Source organism: Python bivittatus, unplaced genomic scaffold, assembly GCF_059951505.1.
Source record: "Python bivittatus isolate LINGU-HERP-01145 unplaced genomic scaffold, Pbiv_v1 ctg000410_np1212, whole genome shotgun sequence".
Lineage (NCBI taxonomy): Eukaryota > Metazoa > Chordata > Lepidosauria > Squamata > Pythonidae > Python > Python bivittatus.
The window spans coordinates 6,343,860-6,363,711 of NW_028277067.1; the positions used below are offsets into that span (position 1 = coordinate 6,343,860).

A 19,852-nucleotide genomic window follows, 5' to 3' on the forward strand; every position below is an offset into this window, starting at 1 on the left:
TTAATTTTTTTAAAGGGAACAAAAAGGGTTATGCCACCAACATTCAACAGCCTCATCTTGAAGAAATTATTGGAGCTTCAAAAAAGTGCCTGTAGGGCTGTGGGTGGCTCAAGGATTGCCCAGCCCTGCTCCCCATGGACTCAAATTCAACTTGTAAAAAACAGCAAGACTTCAGTGTTTATAACACATCTGGAACACATACCAGCATCATTGGCATCATCCAGTTTAGGAACTCCTTTAATTCGAGTGTGCTTAACAGCAGAACATTTCTTATTTAGTTGTGTCTGAGCTTTAAATCTGACCCAGTTCAAAATGCTTTCCACTATGCCACAACTGACAGCCTAGAAAAGAAAAATGAAAAAATGGTTGTGGAAGGAATTCTGAATTGTGCCATAATATGCTTATTGTTGGATTGATTCATTTTTTGCTCAAGTCAGAATTCACAGAACAAGTTAAGAAACAAACCTCATAGCACTTACCCCCTTGATAAACTTTTCACCGAGTTTGCATGTTGAGCCAAAATTCTTTGCTTGAAGAGTCATATTCTCCTTTGTTTGGGAGTCAAAAGTTGGATTTTCAATCAAGCTGTTTATGAAGACCCACATATGATTCTTCACCTGGAATTAGGAAGCAGGTGGCATTACAGGTTGTACGTTTTTAGTTAACTGGATGACGGCGTTTCTCAAACCCTGGTTGCAAAAGTAATAAGAACCCAAGCTCTCAACAAGACTCTTGAAATGTGAAATAATCCATTTCTAAATGATTGGACAGGCATGTCTGCCAAAAAACCCAGATCATATATTTTCAGAATTGATAGGGATGCTCAAAAAGAATCGTAGATCACATGTAGAACAAGCTAAAAGGAAGATTTCTGAAGGTCGCATTTATTGCTATATGGTATCTAAAAGCTAGGTTGTGCAATGCTTCAAATTCAAAGGCACAAAGGTGCTTTGGAACATGTGAGAACACACACAGGGTGGTTGTCTGAAACTCTTTCAACACATGTTTTCTTGGGATTATGCAGCAGCTGCACAGCTGGAGATTATTTGTTTTAAGGAATAGACAAATGCTACACGAGTGCCTCCATGTGCTCCAAAGCACCTTTTTGCCTTCAAATTGAAAGTGCTGCACAGTCCTAATAAAAATTGTATTTTATAAGTAAATTTCATGTGCACATTAGGTTTTTTGCATCCCATCATCCTATCATTTAAAATATTCCTCTATTTGCACATCCTGCCTAGTCTGTATTTATTGCTGTAGCATGCTGAGGACAGCTGGGCAGTACCACTAAAGATTTAACTATTCTTTTATGAGACCGAAGTATAACAAGCATGTATTAAAAATTCTGGCATAAATGATAAGTTACTGAGTAAAGGAAAGGAATATGAAATTGATTTATTTGTTTAAGGTTAAAATAAATATATTCTTATTTCTGGTAACTCTTAATGGACTTTTGCTGATTAAAACTGAATGAGGCTTTATTATTTGCTAATAGATAAAAGATGAGATATAGGATGAAGAGATTTTTGGTTGAAATGTTAGAGAAAATGATGTTACTGAAGTTGTACTTGTCTTGATGAAGGGGAAGTCATTTCTTTATATATCTTTATACTTTTTTCCTTTCCCCCTTTTTTCTCTCTGTATTTTATTTTTCTTCTTTTTATACTTTTCTTAAATTGTACTAGTTTTTTATTTTTGTATTTTTAAACTTCAATAAAAATTATTAAACAAAATTCTGGCATAATTTTTCAATTGGGATAAGATCAGTGAAAAAAGGAACCCTTGAGATTTGTACCTGAAAAGGCTTTACTCCAACTCCGGCTTTGTTCTTTTTCTTGACTACATCTACGAGTTTGTTGACAATCTGGTCAGCGACATAGTCTACATGTCTGCCACCCTAGAAGAAAAGTCAAGTTTTTTTCAGAGAGGATGTTACAATGTGTTTTTCCAATGCAAATATCACAAATTCTAAAAGTAGTTTTGAGTACAGTAGCCTAAAATAGATGTAGACTTTTATTCTGTACAATCCCCTTTTTCATGAGGATTTTGCCATATTTGTTTTTATTATAACCAATCATTTATTTCTTTATAGCCCTCATTTCAATTTCTCTACAGAGGATTGTTAATTAGGTTCAAAGATGAAAAGCTCAAGAAAACTCCAATCCAACCCAAAAAAGTCTAAGATTGGGGTCAATTCTCAATGATCTTGAGATCGTTTCACATTACACAATATATCTATGTATTTTAGTTTTAAACCAAGGCAGACAGATTAGATTCAGTAAAACACAAGATGGAGATTATTTAGAACTCTTTATAATTCATAAGCACATCTTTAATAAGTACAATTCAGATACTGAAGTGAAATTTCAGTCTTTCAAAAATGTTCAAAGTAAAAAAGCTATAAGTCTTCAACAACAAATAGATGCCTAGTGAGGAATGTTTCTTTCCTTCACTAAATGCTTTGATAAAGTATAATTTAAAACCTTAGCTGGCAGATTCACAATAGCAAAGTAAACCTCTGTAACTATTTACCTTGGTTGTAGCAATGCTATTGACAAAGCTAACTTGTTGGAAGCCCCTTTCACTCATGGTTAGACACACTTCCCACCGGTCATTAACTTCTTCGTGGATTATTTTCAATGCATTGCCAGTTTCATCTACTTTATCTTTTATGTACATGTCTACATAACTACGGAATCCTTTGACCTACAGAGGAGACAAGCACAAATATTTCTGCAATCTTTGAAGAAAACAATTGCCTTGGCTGTTAACATGTTAAATAAAGGGGCCAGTGGATTTTGCATACTAGCAGATTTGTTCTTGCCCATTTTAGTAACTCACAGGTAGCTTTGTTCCATTCAAGAATACTTTGACATTTTTAGCTGATCCTGCAATATCATAGGCTCTGCGAGACATTAGAGCCACAATATCTTTATCCAATGCAGTCATTTTAAATTTTGACAGGTCAGGCTGGAAAGTAACACATGTGAAGTCCTCGCCATCAAAGTACTTCAGTTTCATCTCTCCTGCCTTAGTCATATTGTTAGTCCAAGTCTGAGAAAGAATTAAGACCAATAGAATTATGTTAGGTACATTGGAGGGAGGATACATTTCTTCATCTACAGTATACAATTCCTAATCTAGGATTAAACTGTATGTGGTTTGTTGGCCCAACTACCTTGATTTCAGTTCCTTATGCTTATCACTAAATATTTGAGATAATGCTTATCGCTAAGTGTTTGAGATGTGCAAGTAGATTATTAATAACCAAATGTGGAATAAATTTAGAAGCTGCTAAAATAAAGCTTTGGGGCCTTGTATTTTAAAAACAGCGGAATCAATTATTTTTGCAAAGTCTCCTATACCTGTTTAAAGAGCTTCTTATATTCCTTGCATGCTGTTTCCACTGTAAATTTGGTACTGAATATATTGCACAGCTTTGCACCATAACCATTTCGGCCACCTGGAAAAATATTAATGATACACAGTAATACTTTGTAACTTTGAAGAGATTTATACTTCAATTACAGGCACATTACTCATAAACCCCCACTAAGTTCAACAGAACGTTTTCACAAATAAGCACAAGTACAGTGGTATTTCTACGAAGAATTTATTAGGCACCCCATGTCCTCCTGCATACAGAAATGCATGGTTACCTTTGTGGAAAAAGCAGAGAGCACTGCTTGCTCCTTTGCTGTATTCACAGAAAGGTAAAGGAGCAAGCATGGAGGTAGGGCCACAGATTGAATAAGGAACCTCAGTTAATTCTATTCAAGTTGTTGATCAAAGGTTCTCCAACTCTGCAATAAGGCAGCTGGTAAAAATTAAGATTTACAGTTTTAAATAATCCACATGTTTTCTTATGTCTTATTTAGCTACCACCCATTCTGGTTCATACAATAAAAAAAAATAGTAAGAGGTTTCACTCATTTATGTACTCTTTGTATGGAAGAGATTGGAGCACAGAAACAGGACAAGATGGAATAAAATTTTGACTTCATTCACATCTTGCAATTCTGTAATAGAATCACATGGGTGAAGCTTCAGCTGCAACTATTCCCATGAAAGCAGTTAAAGATTTTTAAAAGTGGCTGTCCCCTTAAGACATTCTCTCATCTGTAATTTCTAAAATGATAAATTCTTACTGCAGTTTTTCTCTGACCTGTGACTTTCTTCTCATCATCATCATAGTTGCTGGAGGTTAAAAGATGTCCAAAAATAAGAGCTGGCACATACATTTTTTCTACTTGATGCTCTATAATAGGGATTCCTTTCCCATTATTCCACACAGAGATTGTATTATTCTCCCTAGAAAGAGAAAACAGATTGCTTATAAATCTGGAACAGGTAAAATTCCTGTATTCATAGAATTAAACTGATACTCAAAGAACTGCAAAGCAAACTTATCTTTCCAGACTAAAACAAAAAAGATATTTATTAACTCAATAATAGGCAACCCTCAGCAGCAAATTAAATTAGGCCTACTGTTCTCAAATCTGGTGCTAAAACAAACTTATAATAAAGGATTATTTTCTTCTAATTCAGGTTGTTTGACCCAACACAGTACTTTATTGTATCCTTTTATAAACATTTCAAAGCTTTTAAAAATCAGTTACTGTAGAAGCATTCTAATTAATCTGATACCTGTTTATATAAATGCCATTACCACTATTAAATCTTTCCTAATTATTTATTCTCAAGATTAATATATTCAGTAGCTGACCTGACAGTCATAATTTATATGCACATTCTGCAAATAGAATATCTAATGACAGCAGGGGGAGCCCAAGTAATCTAAACCTAAAAGTGAGCAGTCATTCTACTCATATATTCAGTTCAAACAGCTAATTTGACAGAAAGTCAAATTCTATGTTATACGTTACACTACTGTCTAAAGCCACAAGAATACAGATTCAGTTTTGGAAAAGTGTGCATTTCCTTCCCAGTGAACCAATCCTCAATGAAGCTGAGAAATATTAAATAGTATCTTGAACAAGACTTACGGGTCAATTGTAACTTTGATACAAGACATATTCTTATCTCTCTGCTTGTTATCAGCAGCATTTACTAAAAGAAAGGAATACAGTTTTTTAGTGACCGGTAATACTTGCCAGTTAACTCTTGACTTGGTATTCAGTTTATGCCACACTTAATTTCAATAAGTTTTACCAAACAAGACCAAGCATTTTACAGGCATTTGATACCCATTCAAGCAGTGAGCCTATTCATAAAGCCTACCATAAAATTCATTGCAATATCTTTGTATATTGTTATTCATCATCTATGAAACTAAAAAAAATGTGCTCATAAAATGCTTGATGCCCTCACTATGAATGCATTTTATCCACATGTCAACATACCTAGTATTTCATCAAAGATTTTATAAAGACCAGGAACAAAGGTGACATCCCTGCAATTCAGTCCTTCATTTTCATCAAACACCCACATTTGCTAAGAAGATAAAAGAGTAATTTTATTTCTTTGTTGCAAAATCTTGAGGCACCCTGAAACATATACTATAATCAGTGTGCTAATTTCAATGTTACACAAAAATCTGTTTTTTTAAAAAATATACTAACTTTTCAGTTTTCATGACTTTATAGCCAATTGTTTTCACATTGATCATAAGTGGTTTGCAATAATGGAAATGAATTTTCCATAGAGAAAAAAGCAAATTATAAAACTATTTTATTTGGCTGATGAAATGTAATTTTCCTAGAAAAAACTCAACAATAATTTTAATTTAATAGCCTAATGCAAAATACTTTGGAAATGTCTTTTATGGTTTAGGGCAATCTATCTTGTCTCTGGCCCAAACAAAATATTTCTTACCTGGGTTACTTGTTCCACAGATCCAATGTATGTATCAGGCCGAAGCAATATATGCTCCAGTTGAGTTTTCTTTTGATAGATTCTTTCAACAGACAACCTCTTATTTGGCTCCTCATTCTTTCTCTTCCCCACTTTGGGGTTCACATCAGCAACCTCAATGGAAATAAAACAAGAAAAGTTGCAAGGAGGAGCTCACTGGGGGCCTGCCTGTTTGTAATAAGAAACTCAGTAGGACTGAAATAAACAGGATATACATGCCAGAGCTAAATGATGAATGAACAAAACAAACTGAAAAGAGAAAAGAGAACATGTTGCTGGAGTTCTGTTCCAGAACTGAGTATCTTAGCTGACTGTATATTACAGGAAATAATCAGAGTACAAAAACAGCTTCACATAAAGATGGAAAGTGTCAAATGGCATACTGCAAAGTCCATTCTAGATCCTGTACTGTTTCTATAAAAAGGTTAAATGCAATCCCGTGCTGGTTCCGCACTCAAGGCTGATACGATTGTGTCACTAGTGATCCCCGATTGCTTTCTGTAGGAGAGCCCACAGGAAAAACAGAGATATCCTAGGAAGTGAGTGGTTAGCTGCAACACTAAGGCAGATATTCAATCACATCACCGGGGTCTATTTGCCTTAAAAGGTTCCTGGCCCATTTAGTATGCTTGCAGTTTGTCTGTGCCTCCATGTAACATAGATGGCAAACTGGTTCTCTCCCACTTGGGAGTTTCCAGTCTTCAAGATGATTGTGGCCAAATTATTTCCCTTTCTACATTGTAATTTCCCCCCTGTTTTTAAAAGTCTCTATCCCTAATGGAACTGAAAGGAAAAACTCCTGATTCTGTTAGAAGGTGGACTTGAGACTGAACAAAAATTGTTTCCTTCAAAATATATAAAAAGTCTGGACTCTGCCCTCTTACCAGAACAGTTGAAGTTGACCTTGGTCTTTTGTATCAAGAATGCACAAACTTTGTAGTGTCAGTTCTAAAATAGGCTTAAATACATACATTCACACACATACTCACAAAGCAAAAATCTCAGTTCCACTCATAGATCCAATGTGACCCAAGTAAATATACAACACTATCCTGTCTATACCAGACCTTAGTATCACCCCTACATTAAATACGGTCCCTAGACATTTAAATACTAACCGCATGTTATTTAGATTAAAACTAAATACTTCATGCTTAAGTAAAATACTGATATTAATTTGTTCTATTTTTACTGAGGATATTGGAGTTACATGATAATTTCTGCCATATTTTGGATCATTTTCCTACTTAAGATATTTATTAGGCACCCATTTCAAACTGACTCTGGGTAGTGTACAAATTAAAAATAAATACAATATCTAAAAACAAAATAAAATGTAAACAGAACAGTAAACATAATAGGGGGAACAGCTATTCTGTAATTAAAACAGACACTGCACACCACATGGGCACAATACCACCTATCCCAGAGCTTGGAGAAAAAAAAAATAGTCTTCAGAGATCATTTAAATACTTGCAGAGCTGGGGCAGTGAAATTCCAGGGGGATGCTATTTCAAAAAGCAAGTAACATAACAGAGAAGGCATCCATCCAAGATCCCATCAGATGATATTACTTAATGGATGGGATTTTAGGGGGCAGGTAGCTGGTAGTTAGGTAGAAATGGTAGTTTCCAGGCCTTATGCTGTGAAGAGCTCCATAGATGAATTGCACTCAGCTCAACTGTAACCAGTGCAGCTTACTTAGCAGAAATGTTGCATAGGAATACTGAGGTGTGCCCATAATGGCTCATACTGCTGCATTCTGGACCAGCTGTAGTTTCTGATGAGCTTCAAGTGCAGCTCCACGTGGTGTGCATCGTAATAATCTACATGCAAGGTGGCCAAGACATGAGTGGCCATGAGAAGGGATTCTTGGTCCAGGAAAGGGTGCAATTGGCACACCAGATGAATCTGGGCAAAGGTCTTCTTGGCATAGCTGCTACTGCTCTTCAAAGGTAAGTGAATGACTTTGGTTCCAATGTATTTCAATAGTTATTGCGAAGATAAATTACATGAGCACTGCCTAGGAACAGCAATAATTTTTCAGGCCCTCATAGAGAAGCCTTTCCCATAAGCTATACCTGAACTTGAAGGAGAGCTATGTATGATAGCAAAAAATCAGGAGTTTGGTTGCACCTTTTGTAACAAATTTTATTAAAAGGCATCATCAGAACCATCAGATGTGGTTTATGAAAATGTATGCCTTTTAACGTTTTGATTTCAATGGATATGATCCAAGTATGATTACCTGGATCCAACCCATAACATTCAATACATGTGTCAGCATCCCTTAAGCCACCCTATGTCCATCAACCACAGCCAGTCACGTGGGATGCAGACGGTGGGAGTCAGTCTCACTATACCGTAGCTCAAAGGGACCATAGCGGGGGGAGGAATCTGGTCCCAACCAGTTACAAGGTAAACCAAAACAAACAAAAGGAAAGGAATCGCGTCAGAAAGGGATGTTTTTAAACTGCGTGAGAAAACGCTGAGTGAAGAAAGGAGGCCCAGGATGGGGCGAAGGGCTTACCTTGAGCGGGGAGGAGCTGTCGAGATCCATCGCGGCTTCAGAAGCGCGGGAAAGGGAGAAGAGATGCGGATGGGGAAATCTAGGTTTCCCAAAAGGCCAAGCTACGGCAGAAAGGGAAGATCAACGCCTCAAAATACACGCGCTACCGAGCTGTGGGGGGGGGGGGATAGGAGGCGCTGGCTGAGGGAGTGGGGGAAAGACTAAGGTTTGCGATGAGAAAAGCCGCGATCGTGGCCTCCCTCAACCCACGATAAGCGAAGCGCGCCCTCGTCGCCAACCGCTCTCCGGACCAACCGCTCCCGTGCACCTCGCTGGCCCAACGGCTGAGGGCCGGAGAGCGAAGAACAAGACCAGTTCCAACTGGAGCCAACTTCAAAAGACACGGCTAACCCCGCTAAAACGCACTCCACCAATCAGCGCACGCCTCCGTGGTGGTCTGACCAATCCCTGCTGAGGACGAGAGAGCGGATAAGGTAAACGAAAGAGGGGAGGGATATTTACCCAGCCAATAGGGACAACATTAGAACATTCAAAAAAGACTTTTAAAAAAAGTTTGCCTCACAGTCTGTTTTTCTTCTTCTAAGCGAAGGCGCGAGAGTCTCCTTCCCCTTGTGTTACTTCGGACTTGGTGATACTTACGGTACTTACTGGCGTTCCGATGGGCCAGTGAGCCTAGTGCTGGAATAATGCCCAGCGCGCGAGTTTGTTTGCAAATTAATCACTCTAGGTTATTATGCTTAAATATGTATTCCCTTGGCACGCCTAATACATTTTTTCCTATACTCGAGGCAGCAGTTATTCTAAAATATGTAAATTAGGAGTGTAAAGAGAAGATAGGTCTTGGACAAAGGACCAAAACGACGATATTTATTAACCAATCAGCCGAACAAACAGCAGCTTTAATCATGTTTATGTTTTACTACTCCCAGAGTGAGATTCTTTGGTTCATTCCAACTGCTCTGTCCCACTTGCCATCTTTTATATTTTATGTTTTATTGGTTTTACTGTAATTTCTTTGTTCAATTGTCGTGAGCTGCCCAGAGTCATTGGAAGTTGGGTTGCTTGTTACCTGGAATTTTAGGCTTCATTATTAGCATTTAAAAAAAAGTGATATTAGCATTTTTAACATGGCAGTCTAGGCCTCTTTTCTAAATTTAGGAAAGCATGTTTTTCTTCTGGGCCAAGGCCGTTTCTTTTTGTGTAGGAGAACTTGCCTTAAATTTGCCTCTTGTAGAATGTTATCTGTAATCAATGTTTTCTATTGTTCAATTCTCATGTGTAATCAATGCATTTTATTGTTTGATTACTTGCTTTCTGATGTATCACATATTACCAAATGTATGTATCATTTGTTTCTGTACCCTATAAAAAGGCTTGACTCCCCCTTAATAAATGCTTTTTACTTTGCCTGAATTACTGGGTGGTTCATATTTTCAGGTAGGCTAAGAAGCTACCTTTGCAAAATTGTTTTCTCTCCCAAATTCAGGGAATAGGTCTTCCACTCCATGCCACTTGGGGTGCCTGAATTTTAGAGGCAGCAGCATACGAGTTTGATTAGTAATACTAATTCTAATACTACTAATAATTTGAATGAATGGTAAAACAGAAAATATTTTAGCAGCTGTTTTGTTTTTGAGGGAATGAACTGACAAGGAATTTATTCAGAAGTGTTTACTGTATCTAACATACTGACAGAGATACCTGCAAAGCCATTAATACTATTAAAGGTAATGTTACTGATATTAATAAAGTTCAATATATATGATGTTATTACAAGAAAGAAATCTGCAGAGCACATGAATGCACCCAATCATTTCTGGCTAGGAAGGAAACCAAGCAGTTGGCTGGAACCCTGGGAGACCAAAGAAATCCTCTTCCTAGTTAACTACTGGTTTCTATGACTTGTTACGGAATAGAGAAGTGAGGGCATGCGTTTATTTCAAAACGGTGGCCCTTTCAAGTAATAATTTTAAGAAGAATGACAATAAAATAATAGGATGTTTTGTCTGACTTTGTTCTAAAGTTCAGATCGTGTGGTTGGGGGAAGTAAAGGGAGCAGAAAATATTTGGGGGAATATTTGGTATCCATGAAATCATCTCTGCAGAGTGGGTATACAGGTGAAATAAGTCCATTGAAATCAGTGAAATCAAAAGATTTCAAAGGACTTAAATATGTCAAAGTTTGTATCCAACCCCCCAATAGCATTTGACAAGAATCAGTGGAATGCAGCATCAAATTTCCACTCAGAAATGAAGTTCTCTTGCATGTCTGACTGGACCTTTCACTTTCTCTCAATTAATTTACATCAGGCACCTGGACTGTTGTAAGTTCTTGGGGAGAAAGGAAACTATATGAACACAATAAAGGACTCTGTTGCATCAAGTCAAGTGCCTGTCCCATCTGGCATCTTGATCCCCTACTGGCTAAGAAATGTCCATTGGAAGCCCGAGTCAGGAAGAGGGGACATAAGGACTTAAAAGATCTAGTTTTCACCTTAGAACAGGTGACTTATGATCTCAAGATAGAGGAAACTGATTACTTTTTTTTTCATAGTTATATCACTTCCCAGTCAATATGTTGCTCAAATGCTGTGCAAATGTGGAGTCCAATGAGGATGGCACCTGGGTTATATTGTTGTTTAGTCATTAAGTCGTGTCCGACTCTTCGTGACCCCATGAACCATATTGCGCCAGGCCTTCCTGTCCTTCACTGCCTCCCTGAGTTTGCTCAGTTTCATGCTCATTGCTTCAGTGATGCTATCTAACCATCTCATCCTCTGCCGTCCTCTTCTCCTTTTGCCTTCAATCTTTCCCAGCATCAGGGTCTTTTCCAAAGAGTCCTCTCTTCGCATTAGGTGACCAAAGTATCTGAGCTTGAGCTTCATTATCAATCCTTCCAATGAGCAGTCAGGGTTGATTTCCTTTAAGATTGACTGGTTTGACCTCCTAGCAGTCCAGGGGACTCTTAAGAGTCTTCTCCAGCACCACAGTTCAAAGGCATCAATTCTTCGGCGCTCAGCCTTCTTTATGGTCCACCTCTCACAGCCATACATTACTACTGGAAAAACCATAGCTTTGACTATGCGGATCTTTGCTGGCAAGGTGATGTCTCTGCTTTTTAATATGCTATCTAGGCTTGCCATAGCTTTCCTCCCAAGGAGCAAGCGTCTTTTAATTTCATGGCTGCAGTCTCCGTCTGCGGTGATCTTGGAGCCCAAATAAATGAAGTCTGTTACTGCTTCCATTTCTACCCCTTCTATTTGCCAGGAATTGATGGGTCCAGATGCCATGATCTTAGTTTTTTTAATGTTGAGTTTCAAGCCAGCTTTTGCACTCTCCTCTTTCACCCTCATCAAGAGGCTCTTTAGTTCTTCTTCACTTTCTGCCATGAGGGTGGTATCGTCTGCATATCTGAGGTTGTTGATGATTCTCCCTGCAATCTTAATTCCGGCTTGTGATTCTTCCAGCCTGGCATTGGGTTATATTAAGCATTGTAAATGTCACTGTGGAAGCAGGATAGGATTTTGCCTTAATGTATATGCTCTGATGTTCAATAGGGCTGATTTCCATGGTGAATGTATGGTGTGAATATTATGGACTCAGTCCATAATAGTAAAGTGACAAGGGCCTGAGGGAAAAGAAAAAAACAGCAAACTGAGCAAGAAAACAGAAACAAAACAGTATAAAGAATGTGGCCTTGGATGTGGAGAGACCAATGAGTGACCCACTTTGAAACCAGTCCAGTCTGGAAGCTGGGCAGTTGATCAAAACTGCACATCCAGCCAGACTTAACTTAGGCTAGCAATGGCAGCGACAACCAGTGAGGCACAGCTGAGGTGGAAAAGAGAAGGACTGCTATAAGAAGGAGGTCCAGATAGAAAAATAGTTGAGAAACAATGTTTGAATGCACATCATCTGAAGCTCAAGGTGCTTTCTTCCATTCCTCTCAGGCTCTTTGGCCACTTGCCTGGTGGGGGTTGGTGAATATGCAAGAATGAAATCTGGGTGTGTCAAAGTGCTTAAGCAAAATTGTTCATATTGTATTCCATAAAGCTAGAGGATTAACAAAGGATTCTTGGTGGGCTGCCTTGTCATTTAGCATGGATTACTCACTTATCCTCCACCCCATAAAGGTTATCATCACAGTGAAAGATGTGTGAGCATGTTCCCCACCTAAACTCTTGACCATTGATCAAGGCTCATCTCCAGCAATCTCAGGATGCCTGTTGCAGGCTGTTCACAAGCTATGGAGCATAGCAAGTGGGGAAAGCCAGTTATATGTGCCTCAATGGGTGGTGAGAGGAAGACTAAGTGACTGAAGTGAGGTATAAAAAAGGTCTGTTTTGAATATTGTTGCAGTTTATGCAGCTACAGAGGTTACCATTCAGGAGGAGACAATACAATACAGACAGATCATAATCTGACATTCATTTATATCCCAAATTTTAGTCCTTTTTGTCATTAATTTTTTAAAAATCTATTTGCATTTATCAGAATATGCAGACTACAGCCCCAAAGTTGCATACACTCTCCAAACCAGTTGTTCCTTTGGAGTTCTTCTGACTGCAACTGCCAAACGTTTGTGGCATGGTTTCCTACCAATTTGAAGCACAAAAGATATGAAAACACAGTCAAAACTAAGAAAAACCCCAATCCCTCCCAAACTGAAGCAAAATAACATGGCTTTGCCCACTTGCGACGAGGCTCTATATACAGTGGCCTTTGCTCCTGCCTACTTAAAAAACCCCACATCTGTCATATATAAATAATGGGGGAGCATGAATTTAAAATAGACTTGCCAAGAGCAAGATTCTAGTCAAATGTACCAAATTAACTTCAGTTTTCTAAATTATTCACTTTCCTTAATGTAACAAAAGTAGGAAGGATGTTTAAGCAGGATTTTTATTTTTTTGCATATAGGACACAACTGATCTGTAACTCACTATCAAAGATGTTGGGAATTACTAAGCGTGAAGTCTGCAAAGGTTACAAATAATTTAACACTTACAGACTTGTATTTATATTGTGAAATAACTTCACGTGTGTTCATTTCATGAACTAAAGCCACTTAGTATAACAACAGATTTTATTCACAAAGTGGTCTTTTTTGCTTCATTTCAGATCATTACATTTCTATATTCAGTACTATGTTTCCCTAGTCAATACTACTCTTGGAAATTGTAACAGAGATTCCTACTCGTTACATGAACCATAATTCTCCATTTAATGCAAGTTTCAAAACTTGTAGCAAGATAGTATTTAAAGTAGCTAATTCCATTTGTTATTGTGTCAGACAGATAACGTATATTGCATCAGGTTTTGATCAACACCCACTATAACAGTATTTGGTAATATTTTCTTACTGTCAATTTTCATTCAACATTCTCAAATTATATTACTGAATTATTCATGGAAAACATACAAAAGTTATCCTTGAAAGAACAATGGACTGTCTTTAAAATCAGATAATCTTTGATTAATCCTTAAATATTTGGCATTAAAACTGAACCTTAAGCCCCCAGAAATGATTAAACAATCAATATGCAGAAAAAGAAAAATAGCTTTAAGAAGAAAAATTAGACTGAAATGTTATTCTCAGCTTTCGAGTACTGTAATGTTTCTAATAGAAATAAGTTTTAACAATATATGCAGATGATAATGATTTCAAGTTTGCCTCTATTCTTTAAAAGAAGTATACAGTACTTTGCATGTTGTTAAGTTATATGGAAAGGTTCATGGGTAAAATATTTCCATCAAAATTCTAGTTATCAAGAATGAACATGGAAGAAAATTACATAGTGCTTTTGAAGGGGAAATGATTTTATTTAATTTTATCTCTAAACAGTTAACTCATATAGCAGGATTAAATTAATGTTTGCCTTGAATAATATTTTAATATTTCTATTTATGATAATGACCTCTTGAGATTATGGGAAAAACTGTAATAGATTATTGTCACAGATAAATGACATAACATCCTTTTTGCAATTTTCTTTCATAAGAAATGTAGTTATTATGGGTAATCTGATAGGATTTGGAAATAATAGCTTGATCAGTGACAAGAATTCTATTACAGCCAATTATTTGATTAAACAAGGTTTAAACAAGACCTTCAGTTAAAATTTAACAATGCCAGGGGACATATTATATATGTACCATCAAATGACGTCTTCAAGAAATCTATTTTCTACAAGCAAGCATTTAGTAGCTTTGTGAATGTCCACATTATTTATTCAAAGAATTTTACATTGCTTTTCAGCCAAAAGGCTTTCAGAATAACTATAGTAGTAGTTAATACTACAAAATAACTGATAGTAACCGGATCTCTGAATCTCTGTTCACAGGTTTATATCTAAAAGACATAACACAAAATAAAAAAGAAAGGGAGCATTTTTAAACAAAGATTATATAGAAGTTGCTTTATAGTGGTAAGTAATTACAGTATGGAAAAATATATCAAAACATGATTTCAATTTTTCTAAATAGGCATTCTTCTTTAAAAATGGTTAATACATCAAGAAAAATTTATAAGCATAGGTTAACAAGTTCAGTCTCAGTAAAAGGATTTTATTTCACAGATTTATAACTAACTGATTCAGAAGATATTAGGAAATAGAACAGATTTAAAAGCCAAACACAGCTATCAGCTTCAAAATAATGTTAGACAATGGGAATTTGTTTTTAAAAACAAAATGGATACTTTAATTGCAATTTCTCTTACAGAAATAAATGTGAAGTATGTTAAGCAATATATAAGTAGCACCTTCCACTGGATAAATTACAGTAATGGGAAGATTCAAAATTTATTTTGATTTTTTTCATAGTTTAGCACATATAGTAAAATTGCTGGAAGGCACAGACAAATGTAGATTTGTGTGATCCCACTGTCAGTCTTAAGGATCTTTTCTGGTTATATGGGCAAACTGAAACAGATCAGCAATGGTCTGTAATCAAGTTTCTTTATTAATGATACACTTTTTTTTTTTTTTTTGCATTTTACACATTTGATTAAATCTGTTACATCTGTCAGGTGACTTATAAATGCTTTCATATTTTATAATCGTATTGGGATGGATCTTTCCTAAATTATGCATCTGGGGCCTCATTGAAATGAATAATAGTTAAGATAGTCATTAATTTCAATGAGGCCCCAAAGTGAAAAACTGTAATGCACATTTTTTTTTTTTTGCCATTAACTACACCAAAGTATATGCTGCTTGAATGTAATGAGACATATTATCAGACTGATATGTTTGAGATTATGGTCCTGATCCATATTCTCTTTTTTAATTGGAAATAAAGAATGGAAATGAAGAACATCTAAAGTTATGTATGCAGGTGCCTTTAATATAGCCTTCCAGATGCTTCTCCAGGGGCATAATTAACAACAGTCTGAATCCAAGGCAACAATGTTGTTTGGACAAACAAAGAGCACTGCAGTGTCAGGTAGCATTATTGGAAATCATAGTTTGCATCTCTTGGATAGTACTATCCTGGTACCATAGTTTGGGAACAGAAACTATGTTTATACTGTCAGAAGAAATAAAAAGTATACCAATATGTTCAGGTTTCCCTAACCAGAATTTGGTGATTATAGTACAAGTAAGTTTGTTTGAGGTGGCTATTTCAGGGGGTAATTGGTTGGAAAAAGGGTGCTTAAACCTTTCCAATTCTCTTCTTGCAATTTCATCCCCCAAACTCTTTTTTAATCAGCTATGATGCATGCATGTTGATAAGTGAAGGTTTGAGAGTTTCTGTAGGCCATGTAGTTTGAGAAGGTCAGTTAACATTTTCCTTGACAAGAATCGTTCTGCTTGCCCATTAAAATCACTTCTTTAGGTATAGGGTCCAATATGTTTTATCCTTCCAGAAAATGAGCAGAGGGAGCAAATAACTGGCATGGAAAATAGTAAGTCCCCTCTCCCCATTAAATATGATACCATGGACAGCACTTTTGCATAACATTACTGTATGCTCTTGGGATCTACATATAACTGTGTAGTTCCAACTTTACTGCTGTTGTTAGAAACTAAGTAACACTCTGCAGAGATGATTACAAAATCTTTTTCTTTGGCTCTTTTCCAGAGATGCTAATTCAACCAGGAATGCTTTAGGTCAGTGTTTTTCAAACTCAGCAACTTTAAGATGTGTGGACTTCAATTCCCAGAATTCCATAGCCAGCATGCTGGCTGGGGAATTTTGGGAGTTGAAGTCCACACATCTTAAAGTTGCTGAGGTCAAGAAACACTGCTTTAGGTACATATTATGTTTTTAGGGAAGGGATTTACACTATTCATCCCATTAGCTGTTGAAGTAACAGCTCTATGATGTTAAAGAGTGTACATGAGCTAGTAATCCACATGTAGACTTTGTCAGATTCTACAGAATTCCCTTTTCAGGAATTTTATAGAAACAAGGGCACTTAGTATTTCCTAAACATGACTGTGACTAATGCAGACTTCTGCCACTTTTTGGTCAAGAAATGTCCGTGAATAGATGTGTATATTTGTATATGCAAATGCCATATTTTAAAAGGGGCTCTATCTATGCACTGAGACCCAAGAGCAAGCAGTCTGGCTGATGCTGTCCATGCAGACTAAACACTCATGGCAACTTGTGGTACTTCGGTTCTTTACCCACTTCTTTCCTCAACATGTGCTTTGCACCCTGATGCCTTAATGCGTGGGCCTCTTTCATTCAACGCATTCCAGCCTGGACAGTAACTAGTGCCTTCTGGTGCTCCCTGCCAGTCTAATTCTATGTTCCTCTTAGGTGCAAATATCAAAGAGCGTTTTCCACACACAAAACTATCAGGGAATCTGAGCAACTCCAGGTGTCCTCCATGAGGAATGTGTCCTTAAGTGGAAGAGAGGCATGTCCTCTTAACTGGCTGGATGCTTTCCTCCAGCCTTGACAGTCTTGAGGTTTGGACTGCCTTCTCTGAAGCTTCATGCCATGCCAGACAGCTTTATTGGTCCTGAAAATACAAACAGCAGGATTGTACAAGAGGGAAAGAAGAAGCCAGCTTTTCAAAATTCTTGAGTAGTCAATCTCTTGTGGAGGTAAGGCCCAGGCATACAAATCATTTCTGCTTTCCTTGCCTGCATGCTCAAAAATCACATCTCAATAATCTTCCTCTCCTTCCATGCGATTGAAGGATTTAAATCATGAAACTGCTGCCAATCCTGTGTGGACCTCATCCACATAGGATTGGCAGCAGTTTCATGATTTCCTTTAGTGCTCAATGCAGTTCATGTGGTTATTCTTACAACATTCCTATAAGGCAGGTCAGCATTGCTTCCAAATGTATAGGGGCAGCAGAAATAGAAGATGACCTTGACAAATCGCTATTTGCCAAATTAAAGAGAACAACACTTCTCTTCTGATGTGCATAATTGACAAACATCCCTTGCTCAAGAAAAGCACTTTGATCTTTTTAAAAATTTTTTTTACCCATATTCTTGTTATTTCTGTCAGAAATGTAACATACATGACTACATGTATTTTGATCAAAAATACGCTTTGTCTCTTTTGTGGCTTGCCAAATATTTCTCTAATACTGCTTTTTCTATTTCACACTGGGGACTTGCTAATTGAAGGCCATACATCTTAAAGTGGCTGAGGTTGAAAAACACTGCCCTAAACATTAGGCAAAATTCTTTCTTCTGCTCCCCCTTTCAGAAAAAATGAATTATTTTCTTAAACCCTGTTTGTAATTTTCCAAAATGACATATCTTATGGATGCTCTTTCTCCATTTTACTCACCATGTAGGGTCGGTCATGACATTCAGCCCATTGAACGCATAGATGGGGAACTTCATGGAGTTGAAATTAGAAGTTCCGTGCTTAGTGAAGAGAGAATTCCAGCTCTTTGCCAAGAGCTGACCCTGTAGCACAAATGAGATTTAGAGCCTTTCTGCACTTGCTTCTAACCATGGCACAAACATGCTGCAGCAACCTCTTTTTTTCTGCCATTTTTCATGATGTGGCCTTCATCTGATACCTGAGACAGCTTTAAGTTTTTCTGAGTTGTTTCTGTATTAAAGGAGTATTTTCTGTTTTAACCCAAGTCTCTTCTTGTTGTCATGGTTCCAAACAGACCCATTTAACCAACCTTCTGCTGGGGACATGGCCAGCTGATCCTTAGGGGAAGAGATTGGTCCACCTCCTATTGGCCAGTTTAGGCAAGGGTGGGCATGCCCCACCCCCTCCACTTCAGCCTCTGGGCACTCTCCTCCAGGGCCATTCTGGTCTGGGTAAGGGAGTCAACAATTTTAAGCCCTTCTCTCCCAGTATCTGCCAGTTCTCCAAGCTGGGGATTAGCTTCTTGCCTTGGCTCTGAAAGACGGATCAGCTTGAGTAATAAGGGGCAGGTTCGGTGAGGGAAGGCCACACAATGCAGCAATCCCTCCTGCTTCACGATGCAAACTCATCCCATCCAACTGGCCATCTGTTAGGCAGATACTTTTAAATATGGATTTACTGATACTTGGAAGAGTGGAACTCTTATTTAAAAGTGAACTAACTTAACAGGCAATGAGATGGGGTGAGGAGGTGTTGACTTATGAAGCAGGAGAGAAGCTAAGAAAAATTCCCTTCCACTATACCACACAGAAAGCACTACCGCTGATTTGAAAAGCTGTCTAAAAACAGCTGACAGGCACTGGGGTCCTTTTTTCCCAATATTGTACAAGTCTTGCTGTTGAAATGCTATGTGACACCTCGCTGATGATAGAGTCGGGGGCTGGGATCTGCCTTGCTCCCATTGGCCCTTTAGGCTGCCGTAAACACAGCCACTCGGGTCTGGTTGTTGAGTGTTACCCTTCCCAGCTATTCTATCTTGGTTGACTGGAGAGGCTGGATACCTAGCTGGTGCAGAGGCACCTCCCTGCATAATATTAGCCTGGTGCTTTCTGAAATGCCATTTGGATGTCTTACAGGCTCCTTATAAACACAGGTTGGCCACTTTAAGAGAGCAATAGGGCCGTCTTACAAAGGGGGTCTAGTTTTGGAAGTATGGATCTATGGATCTATGGGTGCCATCAGTACCTTCATTCTGTCTGCAGTCCTGCTGGGGAGGGCTGCAGATAACATTTCCCCCACCTTTTTTTTTTTTGGCTAGGCCTCTACAAGCTTCGAGAGTTGCCTTGTCTTCCTCCCATCCCATTCATCCAGAGTCCATTGGAAAACCCTGCCCATAAAATTGACTAAAGAGAGGGAGTGAAACTGATCAGTTCTGTGTTGACACCATCACTATTAGTTTTTCCCCTTCTGTTTGAATGGTGACTTCCAATTATTTTTCCTTTAAATCTTTCCAAACCTCTCCCCCCATCCTCAAGACAGTACCTTGAAGTCTCTTTTAGAATTACTGGAGGTGCTGTTAAATAAAATTATGTTTGAGGGTGTTTTTTTTTCTGGAGGGGGGGAACTCTATTCCAGACTAGCATT

At 37.8% G+C, this 19,852-nt stretch overlaps 2 protein-coding genes across 3 annotated transcripts in view; both read right to left on the reverse strand.

The window, feature by feature from the left end:
• Positions 1 to 8,767, reverse strand: part of TOP2A (DNA topoisomerase II alpha) — a 30,043-nt gene extending 21,276 nt beyond the window's left edge. Inside the window, exons 1-11 of the mRNA XM_088143434.1 lie at positions 8,405 to 8,767; positions 5,836 to 5,988; positions 5,364 to 5,454; positions 5,007 to 5,070; positions 4,166 to 4,311; positions 3,366 to 3,463; positions 2,842 to 3,054; positions 2,533 to 2,706; positions 1,796 to 1,897; positions 480 to 617; positions 203 to 341 (exon numbers count right to left, since the gene is read on the reverse strand). Of these exons, the coding sequence (XP_087999560.1) occupies positions 203 to 341; positions 480 to 617; positions 1,796 to 1,897; positions 2,533 to 2,706; positions 2,842 to 3,054; positions 3,366 to 3,463; positions 4,166 to 4,311; positions 5,007 to 5,070; positions 5,364 to 5,454; positions 5,836 to 5,988; positions 8,405 to 8,434 (1,348 nt within the window). The 5' untranslated portion in view covers positions 8,435 to 8,767. The remainder of the gene's footprint in view (positions 1 to 202; positions 342 to 479; positions 618 to 1,795; positions 1,898 to 2,532; positions 2,707 to 2,841; positions 3,055 to 3,365; positions 3,464 to 4,165; positions 4,312 to 5,006; positions 5,071 to 5,363; positions 5,455 to 5,835; positions 5,989 to 8,404) is intronic.
• A 4,679-nt stretch (positions 8,768 to 13,446) lies between these two features.
• LOC103065998 (uncharacterized) overlaps positions 13,447 to 19,852 on the reverse strand; it is a 36,206-nt gene continuing 29,800 nt past the window's right edge. The window contains exons 20-21 of one of the 2 annotated variants that reach the window (XM_088143436.1): positions 18,170 to 18,291; positions 13,447 to 17,381 (exon numbers count right to left, since the gene is read on the reverse strand). In XM_088143436.1, the coding sequence (XP_087999562.1) occupies positions 17,186 to 17,381; positions 18,170 to 18,291 (318 nt within the window). In that variant the 3' untranslated portion in view covers positions 13,447 to 17,185. The remainder of the gene's footprint in view (positions 17,382 to 18,169; positions 18,292 to 19,852) is intronic. The other variant, XM_088143435.1, reaches the window with a different exon arrangement.